At 35.6% G+C, this 22911-nt stretch overlaps 1 protein-coding gene across 1 annotated transcript; it reads left to right on the top strand.

Moving 5' to 3' along the window:
- Positions 1–6647: 6647 nt before the first annotated feature.
- LOC131159269 (cytochrome P450 89A2-like) lies at positions 6648–8612 on the top strand. Its single transcript, XM_058114014.1, has one exon. It carries the CDS (start codon positions 6934–6936, stop codon positions 8491–8493), a length of 1560 nt encoding a protein of 519 aa, XP_057969997.1. The 5' UTR covers positions 6648–6933; the 3' UTR covers positions 8494–8612.
- The last annotated feature ends 14299 nt before the right edge of the window (positions 8613–22911 follow it).

Here is a 22911-nt window from a genome sequence, read left to right as displayed (position 1 = left end):
GGTCGTTACACTTATTCTGTGGCTTCCTTACAAGGATTTCGTTATTTTCTTTCCATTGTAGATGATTTCTCTCGATGTACATGGATATTTCTAATAAAAAATAAAAGTGAGACATATGAATCTTCAGAATTTTTTTTTTCTTGTAGAAAATCAATTTAATACATCAGTCAAAATTCTTCGCATTGATAATGGGCAGGAATTTCTTATGTCTGATTTTCTTGCTTCAAAAGGTGTCATCCATCAACACACTTGTGTTGCTACACCTCAGCAAAATTCAGTTGTTGAACGAAAGCATCAACATTTGCTTAATGTTGCTCGTGCTCTTCGATTTCAAGCTCACCTTCTTTTAACTTTTTGGGCAGATTGTATTCTCACTGCAGCATATCTTATAAACCGAATGCCTACTCCTATTTTGTCTAATAGATCCCCTTTTGAAGTTCTCTTTTCTAAATTTCCTTCTTATAATCATTTAAGGGTATTTGGTTGTTTATGTTTTGCTTCAACTTTATCTTCCTCTCGTCACAAGTTTGATTTTCAAGCTCGAAAGTGTGTGTTTCTTGGTTATCCTTTGGCTGTCAAAGGTTATTGATTATTTGATCTTCACTCTCATGAAATTTTTATTTCACGTGATGTTATTTTTCATGAAACACAATTTCCTTTTTCTTCTTTTCCTCCAAATTTTCTCACATCTACTTCTGATTTTCTTTCTTCTTCTTTAGTTCTTCCACATCTTTCTAATGATATATTTTTTTTCTTTTCCATAAAACACCATGGTCTCTCATTCAAACACTTTGGATTCTCCACATAATTATGTTTCTAATCATTCTCATGTCACAATTTATGATCCTCCTCGTCGTTCTACTCGTATTCTTCATCCTCCATCATATCTACGTGATTAACACTGTAATCTGGCCAATGTTTCACACCTTAGCAAATCTGTACTTCATCGCTCTCTGCCTTCTTCAAGTAAGCCCTATGATCTTAGTTCAGTTCTTTCATATACTCCCCTATCTCCTTCCTATTACTCTTTTTTTCTTAATGTTTCTTCCACTAAGGAACCCCAGTTCTATCATGAAGCTATTAAGTTTTCTCATTGGAAAGATGCTATGATTGCTGAGATTAAGGCTCTTGAAAAAAAATAATACATGGACTGTCACTGCCTTTCCTCCCACACATCATCCTATTGGTTGTAAATGGGTATATCGAATTAAGTATCGTTCAGATGGTTCCACTGAATGTTATAAAGCCCGTTTAGTAGCTAAAGGGTACACTCAACGTGAAGGTCTAGATTACATTGAAACTTTTTCCCCAGTTGCTAAGCTTGTTAGTGTTTGATGTTTACTTGAGGTTGCTGCCTCTAGGAATTTTTTTCTTCATCAGCTTGATGTAAATAATGCCTTTCTTCATGGTGAATTGTCTGAGGAAGTATATATGCAGCTTCCTCCTGGTTTTGCAGTTCAGGGGGTGAATATGATTTGTAGATTAAATAAAAGCTTGTATGGTTTAAAAAAAGCTTCACGTCAATCGGTTTCCAAGTTGTCATCAGCCCTTTTATCTTATGGTTTCACTTAATTGAAGGCTGATTTCTGCCTGTTTACTTTTTTACTGATGCTGATTTTATAGCTCTTCTCATATATGTTGATGATATTATAGTTTCTAGCTCCAATATGTCTTGCATCACTTGTAACGCCCCGAACCCGCAGGTGGGTCCCAGGTGTGAATTTAAGTAACCTAACCTGTCTCTGTATCAATTTAACATACATGATACAATACAAATAAGAGGGTTTGACCCCGTGGGGTACACAATTGTCCTATATACAAACACATACCAATCCATACTCATCAGATACGCAGCGGAATATGGTCTTTTATACATAAACAAGATCATACCAGAGTCTATACAAAATAGGACATACATTCCCATAATTACAACACATATCGCAGGTGTCTACAAAACTATCCTGACAACCTGGATACCAAAACTCATACCTAAGAGGTACTAGCACTAGCTACGACACCCCTTGCTTCCGGACGCTAGGATGCTACTTACCGCTACCTGAAGGACTTGAAAAACATTGTACGTATATTCGGGGTGAGATACCTCTCAGTAAGGAAGAAAACAGTTTATATCAGTGTGTGACATACCAGTGTTATTTTGCATACTTCATAACACTATACATACGATACAGTTTGAAACAATTCGTACAGTTTCATACAATTCCATACAGTTTCGGTATTTTCAGAAAACCATTCTAGTTCATATGATACCCAAAACATACATGCATACATACATACGTGCATACATACATACGGTTAGTGTCGTCACACTAGTTCACAACTACGCAAGGTCACCTCGTCTCACAGCGATTACATTACTTCATACGCAACTATGTTGCGACGATCAAGGCCCAATAGTGATTACATTGCTCCATACGCAACTACACAAGGTCACCTAGTCTCACATCGATTACATTGCTACACACGCAACTACAATGCGACGACTCAGGCCCAATAGTGATTACATTGCTCCATACACAACTACACAAGGTCACCTAGTCTCACAGCGATTACATTACTACACACGCAACTACGAAGTGACGACTCAGGCCCACAGTGATTACATTGCCACATACGCAACTACACAAGGTCACCCAGTCTCACCACAATTACATTGCCACATGCACAACTACGCTGTGATGACCTAGGCCCACAGTGATTATATTGCTACATACGGTGTATAACACACCCTTCGGTCACCAGCCGGAACATACTGGTGATATTTCACACCCTAGATATAGAGCCGGCCACTCTCGCCCACGGTAGTTAACCGATACATGACTGTTTTACAAAACTCTGGAATCATTTTAGAACTCACGTTCCTATACATTTCAGTATACGGTAATTAGCTGCCACATAACTGTTTCACAAATACCTGGAACAATTACATACAACCATACATACCACACTTATTTGGTTTATGACAAATCATATCATTTACAATTTCAAGTATACAATTTATACAAATATGGATTACGGCCACCTTAATAATACGGTTTTAATACAACCGACAGTTTTCCAAACAAAATAGAGATGATACCCGAAATTCCCAATTTTTTCGAAGAACTGTAACCCGAAAATCCTACATTTTTACTTGATAAATTTCCCCAAATAAGTAGTCAAAACATACATACAATCGTAGCCTACAGGCTTACCGATCCTGATTTTGAAAATGAACTGATATAAGCAAAATCCCCTTACATTAACCCGAATTCCAACTACGAACTCTACGGTCCTCAAAATTACGAATCGGGACTCCAAAACCTACAAACCACAGTACAGTTCATGCTTACAATCCGTACTACTACGCATATATCGAATTAAAAATGAAAACCGAGCCTTACCTCGATTTTAGACTAAAACTTGAAATCCTCTGAAACGAGATTTCGATCCGTTAGAGACGTAGAGAATCCTTCACTGATCCTCGCAGTAACTTCGGATTTGCGATTCAGGCGACAAATAGCGAAGTAATCGAGGAGAGAGAGAGAGAGAGAGAGAGAGAGAGAGAGAGAGCTTCAAATCCTAGAGAGAGAGAGAGAGAGGAAAACCATAACTTATCCAAGAAGAAACTACAAATATCCTTATAAAGACCTTTGACCCGGGGGATTTCGTCGACGAATTGGTGTTTCTCGTCGACGAGACAGAAATTTCGTTGACGAATCCTGATATTTCCAACTTCCGCCTCTCGACTTTTCCTCGTTGACAAATCTCTGATTTTCGTCGACGAGAAGCCTTCTATCTTCGTTGACGAATTATGGTCTCGTCGACGAAGTCTGCAGAATTCCATTTTTACCCCTCTTTTACATAATAAATCCACATTTCACGATTGGGGTCTTACATCACAGCCATTAAATCATTTCTTGATGAGAAGTTTAAGATTAAGGATCTTGGTTCCTTACGTTATTTCTTGGGTTTGGAGGTAGCTCGTTCTTCAAAGGGTATTCCTCTTTGCTAGCGGAAATATGCCTTAGACATGTTGCAAGATTCAGGTCTTTTAGGATGTAAGCCTGTTGCTTTTCTAATGGTGCAGAATCTCAAACTTAACAATGAAGATGGTGAGTTACTTGCTGATTCGTTATCTTATAGAAGGTTGGTTGGTTGCTTGCTTTACCTTACTATCACTCATCCTGATCTGACCTACAGTGTTCACATTCTTAGTCAGTTTATAGCAAATCTATGCACTCCTCATTTACAAGCTATTGAACGTGTCTTATCTTAAATTTAGTCCTAACCAAGGCTTATTATTTTCAAGTAAATCAAGTTTTCATCTAAGTACTTTCACTAATTTAGACTGGGCCAACTGCTCTACAACTCGACAATCTCTTACTGGTTTTTTTGTCTTTCTTGGTTCATCTCTAATTTCCTGGCATTCTAAAAGGCAAACTACAATATCTAGATCTTCTGCTAAAGCTAAGTATAGGGCTATGGTGTCTACTACTTTTGACATGGTTTGGCTCATTTCTTTACTTAAGGATCCCCATGTCTCTCATCTACAATCTATTACTCTATATTGTGATAACCAAGCTGCTATGCATATTGTGTCCAATCCAGTTTTTCACGAACGCACCAAACATATTGAAATAGATTGTCATTTGGTTCGAGATCATGTTTAGTCTGGTTTTCTTTATTTGCTTTATGTGTCTTCGCGTCATCAAATGGTAGACTTTTTTACCAAAACATTGGGTTCAGATGTCTTCCATCATTTACTTGCCAAGTTGGGCATAATAAACATACACCGTCCAACTTGAGGGGGCGTATTATGAATTGTTGATAGCAGCAGCAGTAATAAGCAGCAGCAGCAATAGAGTGCAGGAGCCTGAGCCTGCATAGGTTTGTTAGTAACAACAGCAGCAGAACAGTGAGCAAAAACAGACTAATTTAGTTATAATTATAGTTTAGTTATTAAGTTGTTAAGATTTGTGTTATTATCTTATTGTATATATATATATTATCTCTTGTAAACTCTTATTGAATCGTAATGAAAAATAAATATTTTCACAAATCTTGATAGGTACAAAGAGTCTTCCACTCTATAGAGTGTTGCATGTATCAAGAATGATTATTTACAATTTGTCTATTGTGCAAGGAAACATGCAATTCATTACTCTTTACAAATTTGAAGTGGAGTAGGTGAATTTTTTTAAGGCCTTTTTAGTTATTTCTTTTCAAACAGGCTAAAGAAAAGATGACTAAAGGAACCAGATAGTGAGTAGAGCTTAAAAAACTTTGGATTTTAATCGATCTATTCATAATCCATAGAGTAAAAAATGAATTTATCTAAGTTTAAGAAATTTATTTTTTAAAATAAGGGTCATTAGAATTTATCTGATTTGTTATCTCACTAAATTAGGTTTGGATTGTCATTATTTTACACGACTATTGCTACCTAAATCCATACTCAATTTATATTAGACACTTCCTAGAGCTTTCATCTCTTTGCTTCCATGAGGGCACAGTTGAGGTTTCGAGACCTTTATTCAAAATTTTTGGATATAAAATTATGAGCCTCTCTCTCTCTCTCTCTCTCTCTCTCTCTCTCTCTCTCTCTCTCTCTCTCTCTCTCATTTGCCATTTCCATTTCTTAGTCAAGTAGTGCTTTAATGACCTAGACTTTTGGCCCCATCTCCCTTTCATAGATGATTTCGTCCTGCACCCCTCCCCCTTTTTTTATGTTCGTTTTACTTTTCTTTGCTCAAATTTGTTTCCAAATAATTATTTCTAAAACATAGGGTAAAAGGTATTCATTTTCCATGGAAAGATATTGAATTTTTCTAAAGTTTTAAAATTTTTAATTTCTTTTAAAATTGTAAGTATTTTATAGATCTTTCTTGAAATCTAATAAGAAAAACATCTCTTTTTATTTTACAAAAAGATAATTTTTTTCAGTGTAAGTGTTTCAAAAATAAAAAATCTACGAAAGCATACAGTATTTTTGAAATTTCATAAATTTTAAAAATTTTTGAATACATTTTTATTTTTTTATCAAATTTTAGAAATATCAATATATTTTGTCTTTATAATATATATATATATATATATATATGTATGTATGTATTTCCAAAGTTCATATCTATAGAAATTTATTAAAATTTAGAAAACCATTAAACAATTCAACCAACAAAAAATAGAGAAATTTACAAAGTATTTTTCATATTAAATTTAATAATAGAAAAAGCAAGAAAACTTTCATAATTTAAAATAATTCACAAATATTTACTTCAACTATTATATTTCTTGTACAGTTACAGTGACTAATAATACCAAGCATAACCTTTAACAATAATAGTAAACATAATACTAATGCCCACTCAAAGCATAAACTTTAAATTCAAATAAAGGTTGTATTCATATAAAAAACTAAAACTTTTTTTTAGATAGTGTCTATAAAACTTCAACTTGATTTGTGGCATTTTCTTTTTTTTTTTTTTTTTTTTAATTTTTTGGGTTTGATTGAATGAGAAGATTCTGTCATATATCTATTTTCAATTCACATGCTTTATGTGGCATGTTAATTTTTCAAAATTGAGGAAAATCATGTATTTCTAACTTAAATTTAATCTAAACTTATCATATATTAAGAGAGATGTTAAATTTAAATTAATATTAAATTTAGATTAAAAATTATACCAAATTTTTGGAAATTCATTCTTCAACAGCTGCTGTAAGACAAATCCAAAATCCTTGGGATGAAAAATACAAGATCTATCAATCTACAAGCTCAAAAAAGAACAGGATTTATTATGATCACAAAACCAAGTCAATAGTCGACAGAAGACTCACCACATTCGTAGATATCATTATTCACCACTCAATTTATCCTCACAATTCAATAATATTTCAAATCCCTTCTTCCACTTCCTCACACCAAAAAAATCAATGGAGACTTGGTTCATTATCCTCATCTCCCTCTGCATCACCACACTCCTCGCCTACCTCCTAAACCCCTCTAAAACCTCCACAAAACGCAGTCTCCCTCCAGGGCCCCCCTCCTATCCCTTGGTCGGCAACCTCCTATGGCTCCGCCGGTCCTTCTTCGATCTCGAACCGACCCTCCGCTCCCTCCACGCCCTCCACGGCCCCCTCATCACTCTCCGCATCGGCCCCAAGACCTTAATCTTCATCTCCTCCCGCGCCGTCGCCTACCAGGCCCTCGTCGAGGCCAGCGCCGTCTTCGCTGGCCGCCCCGCCGGCCTCCCCACCGCCCGCGTCATGAACAACAACCCCCAAAACATCAGCTCCTCCACCTACGGCCCCAACTGGCGCCTCCTCCGCCGCAACCTCACCGCCGGAATCCTCCACCAGTCGCGCTCCAAGTCCTACTCCGCCGCCCGCGAGCGCGTCGTCCGCCTCCTCATCCGCCGGCTCTCTTCGGCGGCTGCCGAAGGCGGCGCCGTCCCTGTCGCCGATCATTTCCCGTACGCCATGTTCTACTTGCTTTCTTTGATGTGCTTTGGCGGGGACGAGCTGGAGGAGAGGAGGATCAGAGAGATCGAAGATGTGCAGCGAAGGATGCTATCGAGCATCAACAGATTTAACATACTCAATTTGTGGCCCAAATTTGGGAAAATTTTGTTCCGGAGCCGATGGAAGGAGCTCTTGGATCTGTGTGAGAATCAAAAAGAAGTATTGCTTCCTCTGATTAGAGCTCGAATTAGGGCAAAACAAGAGATGCAGGGGAATGAGGATATGTTAACATACGTGGACACGCTGAAGGATCTCGAACTCCCGGTCGAGATGAGAAAGCTTGACGAAGGAGAGATGGTGAGCCTGTGCTCGGAGTTTCTCACCGCCGGCGTGGACACGACGACGGCGGTGTTGCAGTGGATCATGGCCAATTTGGTGAAATACCCACACATTCAAAACAAGGTATTTGCAGAGATTAATGGGGTTTTTGAAAATGGAGAGAGAGATTGGGTGAGGGAAGAAGATCTGCAGAAGATGCCATATCTGAAAGCTGTAGTTTTAGAGGGTTTAAGGCGGCACCCTCCTGGTCACCTATTGGTGCCCCATTCCGTGACAAAGGATGTGGAGCTGGGTGGCTACTTCTTGCCCAAAGACACCACAGTGAATTTCATGGTGGCGGACATGGGGTGGGACCCGGAAGTCTGGGATGATCCCATGGCGTTCAAGCCGGAGAGATTTTTATCAGACGGCGGCGATGGAGGTGGAGACGGCGGAGGAGGGGAATTGTTCGACGTGACGGGGAGCAGGGGGATAAAGATGATGCCGTTTGGGGCGGGGAGGAGGATATGTCCAGGTTACGGATTGGCGATGCTGCATTTGGAGTATATAGTGGGAAATTTGGTGTGGGCATTTGAGTGGGAGGAGGTGGAGGGGGCAGAGGTTGATCTTTCTGAGAAGCAGGAGTTTGCCATTGTTATGAAGAACGCGTTGACTGTCCATTTGTCTCCAAGGTCCAAAATGCATCATAATTAAGATTATATATGTACTTCCGTACAATTTAATTTCTATGTTTTTAATTTTATTCCTATTTTAATGTTGTCAATGGTTTGCATGTTAGAAAATAAATATAATATTTTAAATTAGTTTCAGAATTTTTTTTATACTATATTATCAGCAAAAAATTGGTAATGTGTTACTGTTATATTGATACTATTGTTTTTTTCTTTCTTTCTATAATAAAAAGCCTATTAATTTAATATATTTAACTTGAATGATATTAGTTTATGTATTGTTTTCAGTATAAAATATATTATTTTGGTAAAAATATTCACTTGTATTCTTTTGTGTATTTTTCCCCCTCTTTTCTACTACTTCGCCTTGTTTTAAGTTAAACCGATCCTAACCAAAACACTCGATATTCAAGTTGATTCAAAATTGGATTGGTTGGAATTTTAGACCCAAGGCATTTCATGAACCCTCATAAATTTTCTTCGGGATTTGATAAAAATACTGAATTTCTTGAGGTTTTAAAATTTTTACATACCTTCCTTTGGGTTTGTCTTATAGGACACAAATATTTTATTATATTTTGTAAAAAGATAAATCTTTTGAGAGTTATAAATACCTCAAAAATCAAATGTTTGGAGGAGTTTGTGACATTTTTAAAGCTTCCGGTAATGTTGATGGTTTTTTTTGAAATCTCAAGAAATGTTTCTATTTTTTTTTTTATTATTAAATTTCAAGGGAAATTAATGTCATTTGTTCTATTTTCTATATTAACTTGAGAGAGAGAGAGATGTTTAATATTATTATTACTATCAATAGTCAAGAATTGTCTAAAATGCCTAATTATTTAATAGAAAAAGACATTCACCTCTTCTGAAATTTGACAAAAAGATAAAAACCTCTTTTGAGATTTTAAAAATGTCATAAAACTTTCGTAAGGCTTACAAAAAAAGATACAAATTTCTTCTAAAAAAACTTGTCTTTTAGCAAATACAACGAAATGTTTGTTTTTCTAACAAATCTCAGGAAAGATTCCTACAATTCTTGAAATCTCAGTGGAGATTTTTAAAAGTTTAAGGGAGATTTTTATTTTTTTGTCAAATCTCAAAAGAGGCCAACATCTTTACTTATAATTTTATTTGAAATTGTCCCATGGATTCAATCAACACTTTTTGAATTTAAGGCCTTTTCTCTGTCCCATTGTTTTTTGGACTGATTTTCAATTTTGAAACCAAAAAAATATAAAAATGAGTCAACAACCAATAATGTATCAGTCCACTAATAATGTTTCAAACAATGTTTGTCCTAATTTGATTGGTTTGTTTTAACTTATAATCACGATATTCCTCCGTAAAAAATGAGGGTATATTAATAAATCAATGAAGGTGCCGCCCTTTTTTACTCTAAAAGAAAAGAAAAAAAACAATTAAAAGATTCCAAGTTAATCATAAAATGGAGTAGAAATGAGTGCATGAGATAATAGATATACTCTCTCTCGTTTTTTTTAAAGAAATTTTTTCTTAATAATTCAGACTTTTAATTTTTAAAGATAATATTTTATTAAAGCAAAAAAATAAAAATAAAATTGAGAGACATTCATTGGAGACTTGTTCTCCAAGTAAGAATGGGGTTAGCCAATAAAAGCTCATGTTTTCTAAAATAAATTTTTCCAAAAACATCCAAATCTTATGTCGCAACATTGCCAAACTATATTTTTAGTAGCAGAGTCACTACAAGAAGACGTTAAAAAAAATAGCCATGATAATTTTAGCTAATCACTCAACTTGTATATAAATATTTTATTATTCACATATATGTATAAATTGTGTATCAAAAGTTATTAAATTTGGCTCATTCATTTTACAATTTACAAATCAAAAACATAACTCATATATATGCATGAGATATAAAGAGTTAATATTGCTCTTACATAAAATATTTGATATTAATTCTCATATATTAACATTTTTATTTGGAATATGCATGAACCTTATAAAATATCTTTAAAAAAAAAAGAGAAATATGTCAAATGTTTTGTCAATAATATAGTTTTAAACTATATTGTTATATGAAGGGCAACTCAAAAAAGGGTGAATTGGCTTTAATTAAAAATTTTAGCGTTTAATTATAAATTCATGCAAACACAAGTAATTGCATACAAAGAAAAGTAAACATAAACAACTCATCATGTTGGTTTGACTTCCTCAAACATGTGTCCATTCTAATTACCTTAAAATTTTACTAAACTAAAATGCTTGTAACAAGCTAAAAAATGACCCAATTTTGGATATAAGCCTTTTGGACTTTAGCCCACTATGATATTTTCCTTGGGCCCAAAACCCTGTCGCAATAAAGGCTTGCCCAGCACAAACATGTTTTTCAACCATTTATAGAAAAGTATTTTTTTAAAAAAAGTTATTATTCAAAAGAGTACTTGTGTTTGAAATTACATATTTATAAGTGTTTTTTCAAAAATGTATTTTTTTTTTCTAGAAAATACTTATTTTTCTATAGAGGGTAAAAAATATTAACCTCCACTAAGGTTTGGAAAAAAGACATTGACCTCTTTTGTTTTCCCAAAAAATTCATAGATTTCTCGTGAGATTTCAAAACTCCCACGGATCTCTCCCAACACTTGCTTTTGTTATACTAATATTGTAATGCCCCCTGAACCCAGAAGTGGCGTCCGGGTACTACTTTAATAATATATGTATTCCTCATACCATAATCATCATATAAACGCAGCGGAAATAAATCAAAACATTCTCAAATACATTACCAGAGTTCTAAACTACCATCTGTTGGCCTAACCAAGGCTTACGACTATTGATTTTGATGATAACAAAGTAAGGTTATTTAATGTTATTCAAAATTGTGATATTTCAGATATTGAGACAAAAGCATACTTCATGGGGACAAGTGATCAATTCTGAAAGCTCAAGAGACCAATATGGAAAGACTCAAAGATCACAAGAACATTGAAAGCTCATATCAACTCAAGTCATCAATATTGAAAATTCAGGAACTCAAAGCTTGTATTCCGAAGAAAGAAAATCAAATGAAAGCTTAGCATGGATTACTTAAAGCATGATATCAAAGATAAAACTTGAAGATCATGAGAGCATTGATATTAAAGACAAAACTTCAAGAATGAAAGTTCAAAGGATCATTGAAGCTCAGCAACAAAGAGAAATCAAAGAAATGAAGAGAGCCAATAGGAGACGTATTGTAAGTACTTCGAATATTTTCAAATTATGAAATTTCATTTTAAAGCTCATTAGGAATGAAGAGACCTAGAGACTTTAATTTTAAAACTTGGAACATATTTTTCAAAGAGAACAAATTGATATTCCAAGAATTAAGAAGCAAAGAGAGAGAATACAAACATATTTTAAAAGTCAGGATTTTTACTTGATAGACACCTGATTGAACATGGTCAGTAGGCTACCACTTAAAAGGCTTTTAAAATATATAGACAGAAGGTTGTCAGGCTATTGTCTGGGTATTGACAGGCGCTTGACTGTGCAAAGTAAGAAGCCTGATGAGGTTTTATCAGACTACTGCCACCATTCTGCCTCTTTTTTTTGAAAACTGGGTTATTTAGTGACAGACGCTTGACCCTAAGGTGTCAGGCAACTGCCACCCTACTACTTTTGTATTTTATTAGTGTAATTGATGGACATACAACTGACGAGAACCCCTCAGGCTACTGCCACACGACATAATTTAAAATTTAAAAAGGACATATTTTTGAAAAGTCAATTACTTGGGGCTCAAACCTATTCAAAACTTGGATCCTCCTCCAAGTAAACTTGGGGAACAAGTTAGATACTTTTATAAATCTATAAATACACCCAAGATCAATTAATTCAAAAACCAAGAATCAAATTCAGCATTCAAACTTTCTCAATTGCTCTCAACAATCAAAGGCTCTTTTACTTTCATCTTGTGCATGAAATTTACTAAGGTTTTGTTGATTCTAAATCACCAATCTTGTGCTACAATTCTGAAATCTTTCATCCATTGAAAGAACCATACGGTGATATACTTTTTGAGCTTCAATCCGAATTTCATATTTGAATTTCTTTGAAGTTTATAACTCTGAATTTGTACTAATATGATCTTTAAGAGAGTGTTCTTGTACGCAGCTATCATTTTGTATTTTTGCAGTGATTTTGACAATTCCAAGGTATTTGGATCGTTGGCTAAGCGTGGGGGATTGCTTAGAGAGGCGGGCTCTAGCTTAATTGAAGGAGTGATCGAGTGAGGGGATATCACTTGGAGAGGCGGGCTCTAGCCTACTGAAGGAGTGTGTAACGGTGTTGTTTTGCCCGACAAAGGAACTGATTTAGTGGAATCCTTTGGTGGTTTGCCAAAAGCGAGGACGTAGGCTGGGGATAAGCCAAACCTTATAAAAATTGTGGTCTCACTCTCTCTTTCCCTTGCTCTTTATTTTCAGCACATATAAACTGCGTGGATGATTTAATTTCTTAATCATATATACTACGTAAATTTGGAAATTAAGTAAACTTCAAGTTTAATTTTGATTTGGGTTGCAAAAACCAAAAAGGAGTACGTTAGTTGATCAATACTTTGCAGAAACCTTAATGGGAGTACATTGATTGGTTAACACCCAAAGATAAATTAACTAAGAGTTTATTTGAATTTTGAATTTTGTGAAGAGTGTGGATGTTTTGTTGAATATCAAATTGAGAAACAAATTTCACAAATACAGGGCTTGATTCAAAATTTCATTCACTACAGGGCTGCAAACAAACTAAACATCTTGATTGAATATTTTGTGGATTTGATTGATTGGTTTTAAAGTTTGATGTGGTTGATTGATTGTTTAATTGTGTTGTGGATTGTATAAAAAGAATTAAGTTCTTGTGTGATTGTTAAATCAAACAAAGAAGTTAAGAATTAATTAAAAAGATTTAAAAGAAATTTTAAAACCCAATTCACCCCCCCCTCTTGGGACTACACCTTAGTTTTCACCATCATACATAGAAGTCTCCAAATACCCATATTACAAATCGGTAAAATGAAAGAAAACCAACTCAATCCATACTAACGACTTACTACTACTAGATTGTAGTGCCCCGGTTCGCCGGGTGGATTCGGAGTGCTAGTAAAACATATATACTCTCTAAACAGCACATATATATATTGCAACCCATCCTTACCAGGGAAACTTGGGTGCATATGTCATTAATGGTATTAAACCATGCAGTGGAAAATACTAACATCTCAAAACACTTTACCAGAGTTCTAACTGTTCTCAAATAAATACATACAATTACCTATCTATATAATACAACCCATCAAAATAACAAAAGGTAACTGCTGGGGACTCACTGGCTCTGTCTATCACCCCTAAAAATCTATCCTTGCCCCATAGTACGCTAGGCACGGTTCTCAGAAGAACCTGAAAAATGATTTGTATAATGGGGTGAGACACTTCTCCATAAGATGAATTATATTATTATCAGTATGTGGCTAGCATGAGTTCTCGTGTGAATATAAAACTTTCATTATTTAACCACATATAAAATGACATTTTTAAAACTGTATTGCACTATATATTTGAAAATACATAATTTCAGAATAATAAACTATTGGCTCAATATAACCCATTTTATAGTAAATTTGCCCATATATGCATAAAAGACAAAACCTCGATTGCTAAATTAGCATAGTCACGCTATCACATACTCATATGACATGATTCCCCCCATGATGGGTTGTGCGGCCCGAAAGTTGGACTCAACATATGGTTGGACGACCATAACTAAGTCAAAAAATGGTTAAGTACGATTGTGCCTACCTATGGTCACCCGGAACTGCATCGGATGACCCCCCCGACACTGACCTCGAGGGAGTACTATGCTCAGGTCTCCAATCGACTATCCCATATCACACTTCCATCCCCGTGTGATTGCACCTCCTCCTAAATCTAGCTACGGTATCGTACTCACATATCACATATCGTATATCCACAGGGTTCTAGAATCATATATGACAATTCACACAATAAAAACTGTATTATAACTCATTTCGTATAAAACCTGACATTTAATAAAACTTGGCCCCCGACCATCAAGTAAAACCCAGCCCCTAGCTGTTATATCAAAACTTGACCGCCGACCATTATATCAAAACTCGGCCCTTGGCCGTTATATCAAAACTCAGCATATAGCCATCATATTATACTGTATAGTATCAGTAAAAGCATTCTGCTCTAATATACCATTTAAAAACTGTTCTCATGCCATACAATTTTCATCTAATAACCATAAATAAATAAATTGACGGGGAAACATACAAGTTGTTGAAAACAGGGGTATAAGCGTCTCTAGGGTTTTATTTAACTCAAACTACATATTTTATTGAAAATAGGAGATTTCAAACCATTCACGTTAGTTTTCCCTAAAAATGTATAAAAGTCCAAATGACAATTTCCATATAACCGATTCATTTAGAAAATCTTATATATCATTTCTGTAAACATAAATTGCAATTTAACTGGTCCATAATTCAAAAACAACAGATATAATATAATCTCCTTACCTGTTCCTGAAGAAAATACCTAAAACCTTCAAAACCACAAAAATCAAATTGCATGAATCCGTAGAAGATCGACGACCTACGTGTTGGAAGAAGGGAGAGAAGATCGGAGAACACTAGCGGATAGTTCCCGAGCTAGAGAGAGAGAAAGAATCGAAACCTTAGATTTTAGAGAGAGAGAGAGAGAGAGAGAGAGAGAGAGAGAGAGAGAGAGAGAGAGAGAGAGAGAGAGAGTTAAATAATTTTCATGGCAAGATTTTTCACCCCAACAAATGGTAAAAATGTTATTTGCCAAAATTTTCTTTGCAGCTGCTGAACTTTCAAATATGTATTTTTAATGTAAGGAATAAGAATTTTAAAACTAGTTTAACTTGAACCTATTTTATGTTGATTTCAATCAATATACTTTAATTACGTTAGCTAGGTCTGTATCAATTCTTCTCATTTTCAATTTGGGAATACGTCTCAAATGATTCTAGGATCGGTTCTCATCAAACCTCATTGGTTGGACTGGTTGGTCCTAGTTTTGCTTGTACAAGACTTAAAATACAGGGAAAAAAGTACAAGAAGGAAAGAAGAAAATCTGTCTTGTGAAATTAAGGAATCAAAAAAAGGTAAACCCCTTAATCCCCCCCTCGTGAGCCTCCGGTACTCACCCTCGTGTAATCCAAGTTCAGCGTCTCTTCGAATTGTGAAGGAGTTTACTACAGATTTTCTGTTAGAATAATGCCCTGATTTTCAGGGAAATCTCTAGTCATTAGGGACACCTATTTGTATTTGAATTATTTCAAATTTCTGTTACCACTTTGCTTTCTAGTTTCTGTTAAGATCATGTATTGAATGGCTATTTAAAGAAAAAGTTATTGTTAATAAAATCAAGTCATTCAATCCAGCTTGTTGTGTTCTTATTCTTCGATCAAAGTTCCCAACAATCTGGTATCAGAGCCCCCACTGGGCCTGACAAATCAAAGCAGCAGTCTTTGAAGTTCTTGCAGCAGCACAGAAGATGACTACAGAAGGGAGTTTTATACAACCATCCATTCCTCGCTTTGATGGTCACTATAACCATTAGAGCATGCTGATGGAAAATTTTCTATGATCTAAAGAATTTTGGGGGCTAGTGGAGCCTGGCTATATTGAGCAAGCAAGTGAGTTGGTGCAGACAGATGCACAGCGAAAGAAGAATGATGAGATGAAGCTGAACGACCTGAAAGTGAAGAACTATTTTTTCCAGGCGATCGACCGGACCATTCTTGACACCATTCTCAAGAAGGATACTGCTAAAGATATATGGGACGCCATGAAAAAAAAATTCGAAGGAAATGCAAGGGTTAAAAGGTCTCATCTTCAAGCTCTCCGCAGAGAATTTGAAACTCTTGAGATGAGGACTGGGGAAGGAGTGACAGAGTACTCCTCTAGGGTCATGACAGTGGCCAACAAGATGCGAATTTATGGAGAAGATATGCAGGATGTTAAAGTGTTGGAGAAAATTTTGCACTCTTTAACTGAGAAGTTCAACTATGTTGTATGTTCTATTGAGGAGTCAAAGGACATTGATGCTCTTACTATTGATGAGTTACAAAGCTCATTAATAGTGCATGAACAGAAGTTTCTGAGACGTAATGGTGAGGAACATGTTTTGAAAGTGACATCTGAAGGAGGAAGAGGTCGTGGTCATGGTACCTACAGAGGAAGAGGAAAAGGGAGAGATCGAGCAAACTTCAACAAGGCAATTGTGGAGTGTTACCGATGCCATCAACTTGGACATTTTCAATATGAATGTCCTTCTGGGAACAAAGAAGCAAATTATGCAGAACTTGATGAGGAAGAAGAAATGCTTTTGATGTCTTATGTGGAGTTGTATAAGGCCAGAAGAGAAGATGCATGGTTTCTTGATTCAGGGTGTTCTAATCACATGTGCGGCGATCAAACTATGTTCAATGAACTCAATGAAAAATTTTGACATTCGGTAAAATTGGGGAACAACACTAAGATGGATGTGATGGGAAAGGGAAGTGTGAAGCTGATGCTGAATAGAGTCAATCATGTGGTTGCTGAGGTATACTATATTCCAGAGTTGAGAAATAATCTCTTGAGCATAGGGCAGTTACAAGAAAGAGGCTTGGCTATTTTGATCAAGGAAGGGATGTGCAAGATATTTCATCCAAAGAAGGGTTTGATAATTCAAACCAACATGAGTGCCAATCGGATGTTTATCTTGCTACCTTAGTCTCAAGCTCCTTCTCAAGTACAATCCGATTAGTGCTTTCACACAAGAACTCAAAACTTGTTTTATCTTTGGCATAAGAGGTATGGGCATCTGAGTTACAAGGGTTTGAGAACCTTGCTGTACAAGTGTCGCGGCGTCCCGGGAGCGCGTGTGCCCCGGGCGGTGAAATTAAAATCATTTTAATATTTTCATGAAAAAACATGGAATGTCGGAGTCGCCACTAACCTTTAGTGTGGTTAGAACACGTGAGGACTACCCCGTTAGGGGTAAAATAGGTCTACATTACCAGAGTTAGGCTCGGGAGTTCGGTTACGCGAGGGGAAGGTACGAGCACCCCCTACGCGCCCGTTCTTACGAACGGTACCTAATTAATTTGAAATTATCCCTAAGTTAATCTAATAAGTCTTTAAATTACTCCTTTTTATGAACTTATAAATACATATGAAAACAAAATAAATAAATAAATAAATAAAATCATATATATATATATATATATATATATATTCCCTCAGAGCTTAAAGGTACGTGAAGCCCGAAGGCTACTACCCCCCCCCCCCCGCAATAAAATCATAGGGAATAATAAAAATCAATAAAATATCTAAGAAAATACGCTCCCAAATTTTGAAATTGTATATAAAATTTTTATAAGAAAATACTAGTATGAGAGGTTTTAATATATGGTAATAGAGTAATAAGCAACTCACCCTTACTAAAATATCATGAATGTCAAAATAAGTAATTAGATACCATATTACTATATATATATATATATATATATATATATATATTAATATACTAAGGATACTATAATACATCTGATCACATGTAAACATAATAGCAATACTATAATACTATCACTATATATATCAAAATACTAAAAAAAAATACCATATATGCTTAGATTCTAAAAATTCTAAAAATACCATAAACAGTATGAATTAATCAAAACCCTAAGATATATACGTAATTAACATAGCAATAGGGAAGAACCCAAGGTATATGGTAGTAATGCAACAATACTAATAATCCAAAAGATACCATATTAACAAAATCATAATAATAGTTCAAAACATACCATATTAACATGAAGTAACCGAAGCCCTAATATATTATAATAATAATACACTACTTGTACCAATAATACTACTATAAAAATAACACAACCAATATGTATATATGTATATATATCATAGCACATAATTACCAATGATAAATGCTACTAGAATAAAAAGGTGTATACATCATAATATTAATAACAATATAGGCCCTATATAACTTTAATATGATCATAAACAATAATATCCAATAATAGGGAAGAAATCAAACCCTAAAAAGGAAATCAATGTGTAACAATATGGAAACAATAAATACATATATATGATAATATAGAAATAGTCAAACTATGGAAATCAATACGTGATAAAATGGAAACTCTGTAAATCCAAATAAGGAATCCCTAAAAATGAATATGAAATTTAATACACACCCTAAATACAACAAAAGTATAAACTTGAAGGTTAAAACAAATTTTAATTGTAACACTTCTACAACAATAGTAATGTTCATTAAATAATATGCACCACCAAAATACCAACAAGAACATCAACTAACAAATTTTACGAACCCTACAACAATGGGAACAAATCAATTAATATTCACAATAAAAAAATATAGACATGGGTATTAAATATGAAAACAATTAAAAATATGGACATGGGTATATATATATATATAAATAATTACAACCCTAAACAAATTTAGACCTAAAATAATCGACATCCTAAAGTAAAGAAAAATCCTGCAATAAAAACAAATTGATGTTAAATATATATATATATATATATATATATATATATAATCTAAATTAATATTATAGCCAAAGGTGGAAAAATCAGAGGGGGCCAAAGATGGGAGTCGTGGCTGGAGGGGGCTCGGTTTGCCTGTGAGATGGTCGGAGACAACCGCGGCTGGGACTGGTGCTGGAGTGGTCGCCGGAGAGAGTTGCAGAGGTTGTAGGGTGGTCTGTGGTGAGGACGGGTGACGGCCGGAGTTGGAAGGAGTCGCCGCTGCTGCTGGGTTGGCCTGCTGGAGGCTCTGCGGGTAGCTGCTGTGTGGACGGAGTTGCAGCAGATGGCCTTGTTCTGCTGTGGAGGCTGGCCGTGAGCTGTTGCAGGGGTATCCTGGTGCCTCGGTTTAACTGTGGAGTTGAGGATGGGGCGAAGGTTGTTAGAGAATCCTGCTGGCAGAGGAGTAGAGGAGGGGATTGACTGGGCTGGATTGCAGGGAAAGGGGGCAGTGTGTGAGAGAGAGTGGGGAGGTTGATGATGGAGGCTGTGCGGCTGGGTGGTGGGTGCGGCTATTGCCCAGCCGTGAAGGAAATTAGAGATGGAGAGGAGATGTAAGGGTTTTTTTTTTTCTTTGGCTGGCTCCCTGGCTGTGCGCTGTGCCCCCCCCCCCCCCCTTAGAAGAGAAGAAAATGGTCCTTTTATAAAAAAATTAGAAACCCTAACTCTCTCTTTTCCTTTTTGGTTTATGGTATTTTAATTATATTTTTTTGTTTTGGAAATAATATATATGAGTATAATTGCTAATATGGTTATAAGGATATAATAAAAATGATAATAAGGTAATAATAATAAAGTGAATATAGAAATAAAAATAATAAATAATAGCAAGAGTAATAAAAATTAATGATAATAGCCAAATAATAATGTTAATAAAAATACTAATAATAATAATAATAATAATATAGTGGTAAGAATAACCAAAAATAAAAAAATAAAAATAAAAATAAAAATAGTGTAAATAACAACAATAGAAATCATAATAATAATAATAATAATAATAATAATAATAATAATAATAAATTACTTATATCAATATGGAAAAATGATTAATAATGATTATAATAGTGAAAATAAAAATAATAAAAAATATTGGGCCTGGGTAAAAATGGGGTGTCTACAACAAGAATATGGTACGTGGACTTCCTCAACTCTCTACCTCAAGTGTGACATGCATTGATTGCATCAAAGGGAAGCAACATTGTGACCCTATTCAAAAGAAGCGTACTTGGAGAGAAACTCATAAGTTGGAACTTATTCGTGCAGATATTTGTGGTCCGATCACTCCTACATCTAATAGCAACAAGAGGTACATCTTGTTATTCATTGATGATTATAGTAGAAAAGCATGGGTGTATTACATGGTAGAAAAGTCAGAGGCTTTAAATTCTTTCAGATGCTTTAAGACTATGATTGAAAAAGAAACAGGGTTATTTGTTAGATGTCTTCACACCGATAGAGGAGGAGAATTCAATTCAAATGAGTTCAATGATTTTTGCAAATAGAGTGGGATCAAGAGGTAGTTGACCACTGCTTATACTCTGAAACAGAACGGTGTAGCTGAAAGGAAAAATAGAACCGTGATGAACATGGTTCGTTCCATGTTATCTGACAAGAACATTCCCAAGAATTTTTGACCAGAGGCAGTGAACTGGACTATTTATGTCCTAAACAGGTGTCCTACATTGGCAGTCAAGGATGTTACACTAGAGGAGGCTTGGAGTGGAGTGATACCCTTAGTAGATCATTTTCGGGTCTTTGGTTGCATAGCACATGTTCATGTTCCAGAAGAAAGGACGACTAAACTTGATAATAGAAGCATTACTTGTGTGCTATTGGGAGTTAGTGAGGAATCAAAAGGTTACAGGCTATTCAATCCTGTTGCTAAGAAAGTTGTTGTGAGTAGAGATGTAATTTTTGAAGAAGAAAAGCAATGGGATTGGGATGTGAGTTATGAAAAACAAATAGTAGTAGACTTAGAGTGGGGTGATGGTGATGGTGAGAATGCAGAAGGGGTGAGTGAAAATGGTAATGGAGAAAATACTGATATAAAGGTAGGAGAGACTCGTGATACGGGAGTTAGAGAAGAGGAAGATGGTTCTAGTGAGGGTGAAGAGAGAGCGAGGGAGTTGAGGCAATCTCGTGAGAGGCAACCTCCTACGTGGATGGGTGATTATGTTAGTGGTGAAGGTCTATTTGAGGATGAAGTTCATATGGCATTGGTGGTGTCAACTGATCCATTGTATTTTGAGGAAGCTGTGAAGAGTGCAAACTAGAGATTGGCCATGAATAGTGAAATCAAATCCATTGAAAAGAATCAAACATGGACATTCACTGAGCTGCCAGCTGGGGCCAAAAGAATAGGAGTGAAGTGGGTTTACAAAACCAAATACAATGAGCATGGAAAGATTGATAAGTACAAGGCTCGTTTGGTTGCTAAAGGGTACTCTTAGAAGTATGGATTGGATTATATAGAAGTTTTTGCACCAGTGGCAAGGCTGGATACAATAAGGATGATTATTGCTTTTGTTGTACAGAAGAATTGGACAAATTTTCAGCTGGATGTCAAGTAAGCTTTTCTCCATGGTGAGCTGAGTGAAGATGTTTATGTGGAGCAGCCAAGAGGATATGAAAAAAAAGGTAGTGAGCATCTGGTTTACAAGTTACACAAAGCCTTGTATGGATTTAAACAAGCTCCACGAGCTTGGTTTAGTCGAATTGAAGCACATTTCATTGGTGAAGGCTTTCAGAGGTGCAATAGCGAGCAAACATTATTCACAAAGAGAAGCAGAGAAGGAAAAATTATCATTGTAAGGGTTTATGTTGATGATTTAATTTTCACTCGTAATGATGAAGTTATGATGTCTAAATTTAAAAGCTCTATGTTAAGAGAGTTTGATATGTCTGACTTGGGGAAGATGAGGTTTTTTCTTGGGATCGAGGTGCTACAAAAGTTTGATGGCATTTATATATGCCAAAGGAAATATGCATCGAAGGTTTTGAGAACGCTTGGCATGATGGAAAGTAATTCAGTGGGCACTCCAATAGTTCCAAGTGTCAAAATAAGCAGAGATGGGAATGGAGACTTTGTTGATGAGACGTACTACAAACAGCTGGTGGGTAGTTTAATGTATCTCACTGCCACGAGACCTGATATGATGTTTGTTACTTGTCTCAAAAGTAGATATATGGCAAAACCAATGGAGATTCATCTACAAGCAGCTAAGAGAGCACTTCGATACTTAAAAGGGACTGTGAACTATGGAATTCATTATAAGAAAGGAGGAGATGGTGAGTTTTTGGCGTTTACGGATAGCGATTATGTCGGAGATATGGAAGGCAGGAAGAGTACATCTGTTTATGTGTTTTTAATGAGTTCAAGTGCTGTTTCATGGTGTTCAAAAAAGCATCCTATTGTGACTTTATCAACCACATAAGCTGAGTTTGTAGCAGCTACAGTCTGCGCTTGTCAAGGAGTCTGTATGAAGAGAATTTTAAAGGAGCTGGGACATTCTGATGCAGGCTGTATTACTATGATGTGCGACAACACTTCAACCATCAAGCTGTTTAAAAACCCAGTTATGCATGGTCGCAGCAAGCATATTGATGTGAGGTTTCATTTCTTAAGGAATCTTAGTAAGGAGGGTACAATTGAATTAGTTCATTGTGGAAGTCAGGATCAGATGGCAGACATAATTACCAAACCATTGAAGCTTGAAGTTTTTCAGAAGCTTCGAAAGCTGCTGGGAGTATGTGAAATTTCTAGTATAAACTAATTGTTTCACAGTATTTAGTTTAAGGGAG

Source organism: Malania oleifera, chromosome 7 (assembly GCF_029873635.1).
Source record: "Malania oleifera isolate guangnan ecotype guangnan chromosome 7, ASM2987363v1, whole genome shotgun sequence".
Lineage (NCBI taxonomy): Eukaryota > Viridiplantae > Streptophyta > Magnoliopsida > Santalales > Ximeniaceae > Malania > Malania oleifera.
The sequence above is the reverse complement of the archived record's forward strand: the minus strand, read 5'-3'. Positions and strand labels throughout refer to the sequence as shown.